Source organism: Argopecten irradians, chromosome 12, assembly GCF_041381155.1.
Source record: "Argopecten irradians isolate NY chromosome 12, Ai_NY, whole genome shotgun sequence".
NCBI classification, from domain to species: Eukaryota; Metazoa; Mollusca; class Bivalvia; order Pectinida; family Pectinidae; genus Argopecten; species Argopecten irradians.
This window is the reverse complement of record NC_091145.1, coordinates 29074974-29086624: the sequence shown is the minus strand read 5'-3', so window position 1 is coordinate 29086624 and position 11651 is coordinate 29074974. Positions and strand designations below refer to the sequence as shown.

General features: G+C 34.7%; 1 protein-coding gene across 1 annotated transcript; it reads left to right on the top strand.

Moving 5' to 3' along the window:
- The first annotated feature begins 607 nt into the window (after positions 1-607).
- LOC138336842 (uncharacterized) lies at positions 608-11338 on the top strand. The gene is made up of 8 exons (XM_069286435.1): positions 608-824; positions 5321-5611; positions 6873-7106; positions 7381-7514; positions 7824-8152; positions 8698-9646; positions 10795-10831; positions 11005-11338. Exons 2-8 carry the CDS (start codon positions 5566-5568, stop codon positions 11178-11180), a joined length of 1905 nt encoding a protein of 634 aa, XP_069142536.1. The 5' UTR covers positions 608-824; positions 5321-5565; the 3' UTR covers positions 11181-11338.
- Positions 11339-11651: the final 313 nt, after the last annotated feature.

The following is an 11651-nucleotide window of genomic DNA, read 5'->3' as shown; positions in this document are numbered from 1 at the left end:
TTATATTGGTGCTTTATTTAAATCAACTGATGCCGATTTGAGAGTGGTCTGCAGGAGATATATATCAGCAATTCATTAAAATCGCGAATGCAATATTCTTTGCAGTGTACACATAAATCAGAGTAGACATCTGTAGGTAGGCCACAGTGATACCAACTACTCCAACCGTCATCAGAACCAGATTTGTTTTATATAAAAGTAAACCGTAGCATTTCATGAACGTTTATAATAAATTGCCTCTTTGAAATATGTGTGAACTTCGAAACCGACACAATGATATTTGCATTTCACTCTACAATGTCATCTTAAAATGCAAAACTATCATATAGTCAATTTAAACATTTGTTTCATATCGGAGTTTGTGCATAAAATATAAATAATGATATAAATAATTTGTTTATCTCATGCAACAAACGTGACAAGCGGAAAGCTGATATGTATTGATCTGTAAGAAATATATATACATGTAAATCAAAAGTTTACGTTTTATTAGTACCGTTATGATAATTGAAGATGACCAAGTTGTTGAAATATATATAAATCATATACTTAATGTATGTTCCCAAAAGATATAGAAAGAGTTGTTGTATATAAATTATTTTCATTTAAAAATTATCAAACACGAAACAACCAATGATCTTATTATTATCATTCATTGTAAATAATAGTTTTGCAATGCTAGTTGTAAATGTAGTAATGAATAGGAAATTCCGTTGCAATAATTTTGACGATCGGTTTGGTAATATTTGAATATGATTTCAATGATGAAGATGGTATATTTTGTTTTTTTTTTCCATATCCATCTGATGCGGCCATCTCAGTCGGTAAGTAAATATTAGTATCTTTCACTGTTATAACATATTAATGTAATTTTACATCTTCCTCCACAATCATTATGTTAATATCAATGTCACTGTATTCATTTATTTATATTTCAAAACCTGAAATATATCTACAGAGATCACATAATGAAGTTAATTTTGCTGCATAACCATGATGCAAAATGTTAGATAAAGCTATTGTTCTAAATCCCATATAAAAACTATACAAATATTGGGAAATTCCACGTTGCTGTTGACGATTTCTATTGCCACCGCTGACATGGAGTTAGAATTGTATATGACACATAAACCTTCGTCTAGGCATTCCGTAGCATTTTCAATAGAGAACATTACTTTTAAGATGATTTATTTCACATGAAAAGATTTATATTTCATTGTACGAGTGAATCAAGTAGTTATATCAGTACTTTATTTTAATCAACTAATGCCGATTTGAGAGTGGTCAGCAGGGAATATATATCAGCAATTCATTAAAATGGCGAATGCATTATTCTTGGCAGTGTACACATAAATCAGAGTAGACATCTCTAGGTAGGCCACAGTGATACCAACTACTCCAATTGTCATTAGAACCAGATTATTACTGATAAAAGCAAAGCCTAGCGTTTGAGGAACGTTAGTTTGGTTACATAAGCATGAAGTAAACTGTTAGATAAAACTATTGTTCTACCATACTTATGGAAAATGAAATTTTTTAAATATTGACAAAATCCACGGTGTCGTTTGATTTCAGTTGACATCATTGAAATGCGTAATTGTGAAGATATATGATCAAGAAAGCACAACATGTGATATATACCCATGTCCGAGGTGGATTGCCGTATGATACATAAACCGCAACCTAGTAGCACTTTTAATAGAGATAATAACGTTTATGAAATTGTATTTCACCTGAAAACATATGCCCTTTATTGTAAGAGTGACTCAAGTAGTTTTAGTTTGATTCGAGTGCTGTCTACAGGAAATAGATACCACCAATATATTAATGTTATGAGAGCTATTCTTAGCAGTGTATACATAAATCACAGTAGACATATGTTGACAGGTCACAGTACCCAGTACTTCAACCTTCATCAGAAATTATATCTGAAACAAACGTAGCATTCCATGAATTTTTAGACTAAAATGCTCAATTGAGATTGTGTGAACATGGAAACAGTCACATTTAATTTTTTTTATTTTAAACTACGATGTCATTTAAAATGCAAAATTACCACGATGTCACTTTTACCATTGGTTTCAAATCTGCGACTTTAGTATACATAATCATATCAACTATTAACATACGTGACTAGGGGATGGCTGATCAGTATTGATCAATAAGAAATAAATATTGTTAACCAATTACAAAAAGATACATGTATATGAAACAGTGACTGTCTCTGTCAACAGACCGTAAGTAAATGTAGATATATGTCTCATCATTAAAAACTACTAATTTTATAATGTTCTTCTCCTTGATTATACCAGTATAGGTATTTGTTCCTTTCCATTCGAATCCTTCCATACGTACAAAACACATTGCCAATATAAGAATGTGAGAATAATGGTGATAGGTTCGGTATTTGTAAATTGTTTCTTACATTCAGTAATCGCCAATTCTACAACGGGTTTCTATCAGTATCATGAACGGGTTTAACTCGATATGATTATTTATCAAACAAAGCCCATGTGATATTTTTTTCCTCGAAGAGTTAAACGATGAAAGAATTTAAAGTAAAAGAAACAATCGAAAAAAATTGTCGTATACAAGGATACAGTGTTCTAATCAAAAGCAGGAATTTGCTAATACATGTTTAAGGAGATTTTTTTTCTTTCACTAAGATCTAGCTGAAAGAAACATAACATATTTTTTAACCATATATAACTCGGAGTACTTTAATGAATGCATAGTAGGTCTTATATAGCTGAGTAATGAACTGTAATAAACGAGAGTAATAATTTGATATACAACGCGCCTTTATAATGGATTGCACCAAGGCGGAAAGAGAAAGGGTTCGTTTCGAATGAAGTGACGCGGTTGGAGATTGTAACACCATTCCGAAAGTTTCTTGGATGTGGTCATAAACCATATCACAGGTAACTTTCACCTCATCACCGACATTCTGTCGAGAATTGAAAGCCACTCCCACTTATAATTGCAAATCATGGTGCCTTTTGATTTACATTGGATTTCATCAGGCTCACGTGCATATTGTAACATTTTAAAAGTCAAAATCGCTTGCATGTACATTCATGTACCGTACAAGTACAATTCGATATTTTAATACCTCGGCAAAGTTAACATATGACTATGCATATTCAAATATCGAATTATGGATATATATTTCACCAAGGATTTATAATTGAGACTACGTCCTTGATATCACATATTTTAAAACTCTTTAATATGTGTATACATGTAACTGTATATGAAGGAGATGGATATTCTACCTGAGGGTCACAAAATGTAAAACCCGAGGCTTACCGAGGCTCATACATGTACCGTGACGTGTTATTGCAATGTTCACTACTATGAATTTCCGCCATCTTGAAATAAAAAACCGCGAATGCAAGTCAATTTTCCATATATGAAAATTGCGTGATATTTTCAACACAAATCCAGTTGTTTGTATATTTTAGTAAACCCAGCCTTGTTTCGGAAAACAAACAAATAAATTTTACCGCGGAAATAGTAATTAAAATGTATGTATTACTTGTATATTTCAACTTCATTTATGGATATCCATAGGTTATATATGTATCAACAAGATCTATTTTTAGAAAACTGTCAGGGGCGTAATGCTCGACGTATATGTGTCATTGAGTAATACTCACAAAGATATTTTGGCGAAATCACATAATTAGTGATTATCGATGGCATATTCAGGGTAGGAATTTAATTCTGATTTGATACACTATAATCAGTATTAATTCTAAAATTATCAAGGAAATTATAAGAATGCATTGGAGTATGGGCGCCTACATCATCGATACTCCAAGATTCAAAATTTCGAAGTTTGTTACCATGTGTTACAGAAGGTAAAAAAAAAGTGAAGAAAGAATAAACAAAAATGTATAAAATCTTGACTGATGCTGCATGATCACATTATCCGAATAAATATGCTGGTATTCATTTATCAATGCAATCACATGTACATACATGTAGTCACATGTATGTGCATACATGGCATGCATGTTACGTGCAATGTACATTTAACTGATAATTTTAATAAATTTTAATAAATCAACCAAAAATTGTTTACAGAGATAATTGAAAATTACATAGAAGGTACATCCCTATATTTTTTTGTGAAATAAAAAATGGATTTATACAGTAATATTTCGATATGAAAGTTTGTCGCAAAGCTAGCATTAACTCATTTTTGCAAATATAAAAATAGTGAGGCTCGTATCCAGCAAATTCAATAAAAAATGGACATATGATATGGCCTAGCGTTTTGGTCCCCTGTTTTTGAAGGATACATTCCTGGAATATTGATGATCGGAGTCTATGGTATACATGTACACATGTAGTTTCTGTACATGTACAGGAATGTCTGGTAAGCATGTGGTCAGTGTTCGTATTGATATTATTTGAATTAACAACACACAACTTTTTTCAATGCAGAAAATACAGTAAAGATGCTTATGAGCAGAAAATTCAATGTAGTATTTAAGTATATCTGATTGTGTGTCAATTTATTTTATTAAAGAATATATACGTGGCTCTGCTGCTGTCGAATACCTTCCCCGACACCAGTTAAACGACCAATCAAAATGCACGGGGAGTGATTTCAACTAAAACCACAAACAATACGTTACTTTTACTTTTTTCACGGTTACTTCAAAAGAACGTGGCGATCAGCAGAACGATCGAAAGGAAGGCAGTGCGTTTCCGCGGTGGTGCAATTCATTGTATCGCATAACTTCAAGTAGTACTTCATCTGAAATTATAGACAACACGTTATATTTCATTTATATGCAAGGGTGATGAAATTAGACTCGTTCAAGACATTTTCGTCAATGACGTCATTTTTACCTGTCGCGTCGCATAAGTGCTATTATACGTGTGTATTACAAAATTTATGACATGGTCGTATGGCAAGGCTAGGCGAGGAAAGACTACGAAACTTATAGATAGTCTATTATCATTAGCGGAGTAAGGGAATATTCTGGAAAAACTACTACACCAATTTCAATGGTACTTGGCAGCAATATTGAGAACCCCGTGCAGATGTACATGCATTGCCAAAATGTTGATTTTTGTTTTAACCAGGTCACTTTACATACACAGTTTTGTATTACTAATTTTCAAATTTAGTTTTTTGGCGTAGAAGTTGGATAACTGCGATCTGACACATCACATGCTTCAAAAGCGGTTACAATGGAAACATTATGGAATATCATTGGGTTGCCGTCGTCTGAAATAAGGGAATAAGTTACTAATTTGCTTACAGTTTGATTTATCGCTTACGTTACGTAAATGCATTTTGCAGACAACTTCGATCAATATTTGGGACTGTTTAAAGGACGTACAGAACGTTATCGACACATACGTGTCGTTCTTACCGGCCGTGACGGCGCAGGTAAAACTACACTTTGCCGTCGCCTCAAGAAGGAATATGTTGACATCAATGCAAGACATCCGACTGTGGGAGCCAGCATCCATCCTTCCTGGTTCACTGTCGATCTGAAAGATAAAATTTGGAACCATGATGATAATCACTCACCAACTGACGTAATGCAAAACCGATTGGGAGCAACAATGAGATCTCAGCAGCAAACAAGTAATGTCGATCTGTTATGTAGTTGCATGTGAGATTAACACCTCTTTTGATCATGTTATTGATACAAGTTTGTCATTATGAAAAGTGTGCGTAGGGGGCTCATTTTGCTGCATATAATACCTATTAGTCCGATGGCTTATGTCGGGTTTTGGGGGTTCCGTGGGCACTTCTGGTGAAGTTTGACACCATATACCAAAATGTTCAGTAGGTCATCCTCCTTCGGAAAAAAATGATGTTGTCAATTTTGTTGACCATGCGGTGAGGTCAAAGTTAGAGGTCAAAGGTCATATGGTCAAATATGCAATAATACCTCCTTTAGCCGCTCAAACTGAAATACGTTCTTCTTATCACTAAAAAACACTAATTTATTTTATCATGAAAATTGGTTTTACAGGAAAAAATCTAGTACATTTCATTTCCGTTATATACTTTTCCATAATTTCAGGATGAAAATCCATCTACACATGTGGGTTACTGGTTTCCATTTTATACATGGCTATGATTTGCGGCAAACCAACATGTAAAGTTTGAAAATGATCTCTTCAGTACTTTCTGAGAAATAACGGAAACAAACTTTAACTATAAATTGACAGACGCATTCGGATGATGTCACATTACACTTACAAGATGTTTATATGGTATAATTTTGTCCGTGTATACAAATTACTTTCATATAATGACATACATGCATAATAAATACAATTCTAATATCATGATAACGTATTACTGAAATAATAACAGCTTTTTGTGCTTTGGCAGAAATCCGTATTATACTCTTAGACTAGTTCTTTCATTTTATCCCTTATTGACTTGTGATGCATGGTTAATGATTGATAAGAAAGTATTGACGGGAAACATTCACGGATTACAGTTAGTCACACTTAGTCCATACAGGTCAATGTGTTTAGTGGTTATTTCTTGAATACAAATATTGATCTAAAACTTCACAGCTAGATTGCTATGTGGTTTTCTTGTTCCTGTCTCAGTATACGGACTAATGGGAAAACATCTCCATTGAAGGTCGAGGTTAATTTGAACAGCTCTAGGATCATTTATGGAATGTGTGAGGAAAGGTTTTTTTTCTTGTAATCGCTTTTTGATTATGTCGTATTTTTTTCTGTATAACTAGTCTCCGTGAGTATTATCGAAATAAAGGAAGTGACGGAGATTCTACCCTTCCGTTTTAAAACTCTTTATTATTTGGAAGATATGATGGAGCAGAAAGTTAGAATCATGGTGTTTTATATAATGTATGTTATAGATGTACTTGGAGGCTCATCGTCCGGACCACGTGACCTTGTACGGCATGTAGATGAGGCAGAAGCAGTATTGTCCGCTTCAGAATCGTCAAACCCTGACAGCGCTTATTTATCCCTGTGGGATATGGGAGGACACTCAGCTTTCCAGGCGTCACATAGTGTATTCGTGTCGTCACACGGCGTTTATCTTCTGGTCTTCAGACTCACCGATTTCCTGAGAGACAAATTGGAGACTGGTGAACAGTTTATTTTCCTTAATTAATAGCTTTAGATTTCTTTCATATAAACTTTACCTATAGTCCCTTTACATCGATTCCCTAACTACACAATGCTGAAATATTGAAGGTTACTTTTTTTAAATAAGCAAATATGTGTAGATAGTTTGAAAATATATCTCTGTCAGTAAATACTGGTGTTTCAATCTATATGCATTTATAGTGATTATATTATACCGATATTTGATTAGATATTCTTGTTTAAAAATGACATTGTACGATGAATATTTTACAGTTCGACTAAAGAAATGGATTCGTCTAATTGGAACATTTTCCTCAGTTGAATTGAATGCTCCAAAATCGAAACCCCATGTTCCGCCCATCATTTTTGTTGGCACGTTTCTTGATGAGTTAAAGAGAACAACAAAGGTATGTTTAAAGAAAAGACTATGATTATATTCCGTTCAAGTTACGGAAATTATAAAAATTATAATGAATTCCGCTTTCCGATATGGAAATACTCAAAGCTCAAACATAAGTGCATTTTCCCATTAATAGGATAATAACATATTTATCTTGTCTTAATCTATAATATCGTCATTAAAGTGATACATTGATTATGAAATTGAAGAGATCTGTGAACATCCGACGATAACAAAAACACCGATAAAAACATTGAGGTTGGTATATTTTGTCGGGGAGATCTATTTATTATTTATTTATTAATAATTTATATAGGACTACATCAAACAGATAGAAGCAATACAACGGAGCATCTCGAAGTTCCCGGAACTTTCGGGTCGTTTTGTCAGATTCTGCACAGTCGATAACAGCCTCGGTAATTATGGAGCCGATCTAGAAAAACTCCGAGACTTAATTATACAGTCAGCAGAGCACCAAGATCAGTGGGAGAGACCACTGCCAACAACATGGTTAAAGTTAGAGCTGGACATATTCAAGAAAAGAGAAAAGGGAACGAAGATACTCACATTGGCAGAGGTGATAGAAATGAACAAATCATCGATTGCTCCTTTAAAGGATGAAGATGAGATGATGCTTGCCCTGGAGTAAGTAACCAAAACCTTTAGATATCTCTGATGATTAACTTGTTAATGAAGTAATCATTTTTTCTCTTTTATTTCTATTTTTTTTAACTCAAGACGAAGTCCCGGTTTACAATGATTTATAGTTTTGACGGGTTTTTTTCAATGACATCAGAATCATTCCAACTCAAAACGTTTCAGTCAATGGCATCGTTACCATAACGGGTTTTTTTTTTTATAAATTCAACTTGTTCGAATAAAATAATTCAACATAACTATAAGAACGATTCCATCTAACATGATTTATAACCCTATTCACGAAGCCATTGCCATAGGTATTATTTCATGTGTCTCAGCCAAGAAATGTGTGCATACCTGTAGTCTGACTTTGTATATTACATAATTACTTCCTTTGTGGATAGACATCTATTGTGAACATTACCTTAGATTTTAGTGTATATATACAACCGCCATAAGCATACCAAGGTAAAAAAATGAACAATGTTTTAAGAATACAGCAGTAATATAACATGACATTTTCTTAATAAAACAGATGATGTAATTTTCAGATATCTCCACTGCACAAGATCTGTGATTTATTTCCGAGAGTACGAATACGTTGTCTGCGACCCTCAGTGGTTGGCAGACTTCTTTAGTATTATCCTCACGGAAGAATGTTTCCTACCAATGGATGACCTTCTGTTGACCCGCGACTTGGCATTGTACAACACAAAGGGAGAACTGACTCAGACGATGATCGATGGTCTCCTGGGTTTAGAGAAGAACCAAGCTTTCCTTCCTTTTAGATCAATTCTTTTTGCCCTGATGGAAAAATTTGGTCTGATAGTGAAGTTGCCACTAACGGAAACATCGACAGGACAACCGACATTCACAGATGCATACACCATACCGAGCAAGCTTATGGAGCTACAAGACATCAGTGGCATTGAAGATATAATCACCATTCTCCACCAACGAAATTGCCCAGTCTCCAAAACATTATGCTTGGTTTTCGAAGGTTTCTATATACCAGATGAACTATTTCAACGGATCTTTGCAAACGTTCTGAGGAGGTACAGACCGGAAACACTGCCGGCAATGAATTTGCAAGAAACAACTTGCGAACCAACATCAGACAATTCGATTTGTCTCTACAACGGTTTTGGTTGTTTCGAAGTCAATGACCTTTGCCGAATGATTTTGTCCATGCATGTAGAGCGATCCACGATAGCCCTGACTGTCTTCGGTACAATAGAATCCAGCCTTCCCTCGGATTCCGGACGACACGTGCGCACTTCCATCGAGCAGATTGTTGCAGAAACCTTGCAAATGAGCAATCAAAAGCACTTCCAGTTCACGCACCAACTCCATTGCAGCTGTTACGTGGGATCTTACGATACACCTGTACATCTGTACGGTGTCATCAATTCTGAGAGGGGCGTACCATGCAAAGGCGGAGACTGTCATGGAAAACATCGTTTGGCAAAGAGTGATGCAATCTTCTGGGACATTAAAGAGGTAAAGATTTTAACTGTATGTCAATATAGAGATTGAACAGAGTTTTGATTGCGTTAGAGGTGGTATGGGATACAGACATATTCAATGTAGCGCGTTAGCGCTACATGTACAACTACGGTAGTCAGGATGGCCGTAGATAGAGTTCCGATTGTTGAATGTTATAGCTTCCGTTTGATTTAAAATTTAACAATGACAGCTTTCATTTATTTTTATTTTTTTTTCAATTTGATCATATATCAATATTGTCCTTTTCGAATAGAAAATGAGATAACCGACGCGGAACGACTACCGGTATGTATCGTTGTCAGGGTAGGGATGCGGTCCGAAATGGAGTGAGCCGCCATATTTGATTTTCAAGTGTGGAAAGTAACTGTGATATAGCCTATTGATGGTATGATCGTTGAGTTGTTGAATGTTTGTCATGTATGTATAGGTCTACGAACACGATATAGACTCATTTCTAGTCATGGCTTTTTTTAGAGTACGGAGTATAGACAAGTGTTTGCGTGGTGTTCGTAGGCTTAGTTTGAATGCAAAGAGAGGGGGTAAAGCTGAAGATACTGTTTCGGATAGGCTTCCTGTAATGTTTTTTTTTTCTGGAAACCTGTACATGACCTGTTTATCTATTGTTCGCTTAGACGCTCACGGCATTGTTCTCTGACAATCAGATTTTCTGTATATTTAGGTGAGACGAATGACCGTACACACATACTGACAACTCTTATTATTATTATTATTATTTTGAAATCCGTCAACTTATAAAGCAAAATCTTATCGAGGCATGAACTAGAAGTAGTCCGAACCTGACTGCGTTTGTACGTCATTACGATTACGCTAATTTGAACGCAACTCCCCTCCCATTGACTATATAGGGGCATGAGTAAATATAAATATACACTAAAATAAATGTTTTAGTTTTTACTGGCGTTTAAAAACATATTGTTATCACAATCTGATCATCATAACCTTTGACAAAGACAAAAAACAAAACAGCAGTTATTTTCTATAATCTTGAAATTACTGATAGTTTTAGAATAATATAACAAGATTATCATTTCATTTAGACGTTGGTCGAAATGTTTATGGTACATAAACAGTTAGAAACCAATAATTATTTTTTTTATTATTGTTATTTTTATTATTCAAAGGTCTCTGGAAATACACACAAGGATGAGAATGCATCGAGTAAGTATTTTATTATAAAAAGATAATGATTCAGATCCATGTGATTCACTTACCTGTTTTGATTCATTTATCGTGATATTGGCCACAGCTTAGCTTCTTATAACATGATATAAAGTAATCACTTCCATCCTTATTACTTACAAAGTTGTTGCAATATTTTTAAAACATTTCAGGAATAGGAATTGCTACCATATCTAACCGTCGGCCGACGCCACAACAGCTTGGTCGTCTCTCGCGTCTGGTTGACGCGTCTCAATGTGAGATAGGCTATTTGTGGAACTTGGTCTACCATTACCAGAGGTCCAGCAAACTAAGTTTGAAGCACGAAGTCTGGCTGGAATCACAGTAATCACCAAGATGTTTCTGAAATGGACGAATACATACCCAAATCAGACGCTCTCTGATATCATGGAGGCAATGGCAACTGTTGACATGGCAACTGATCGTATCAATGAAGTTTTGAAAACGAACGAAGACTTGACTAAACAAGGTTAGAGAAATTATTATAATTTCCAGCATATTATCTTGATCTCACAGAATAAGCGATAATTTCTTTATCAACTAATTATTTCGGAGGTGTTTTATATTAATTTTTATATCGTTATCGTACACGTCACCGAAACGCTTGATTATCCACGCGTGTTTCACCAAAACGCTTGTAATCCTCGCGTGTTTTGAACAAAACCTTTTATGGACCATCAAAGATGCATATATATTATTTCAGCTGTATGCTTAGGAAATGCATGAACAAGTCAAGCCAACGCTAAGTGAGAAGGAAATCGTAGAGAACAATCAACTAAATAATTTTACATTGACCACA

Coding starts and splice junctions, on each gene's coding strand:
- LOC138336842 (XM_069286435.1), top strand. CDS start 5,566: ATGCAAAACCGATTGGGAGCAACAATGAGATCTCAGCAGCAAACAA. Junction 5,612..6,872: donor GAGATCTCAGCAGCAAACAA/GTAATGTCGATC, acceptor TGTATGTTATAG/ATGTACTTGGAGGCTCATCG. Junction 9,647..10,794: donor TCTTCTGGGACATTAAAGAG/GTAAAGATTTTA, acceptor TATTATTCAAAG/GTCTCTGGAAATACACACAA.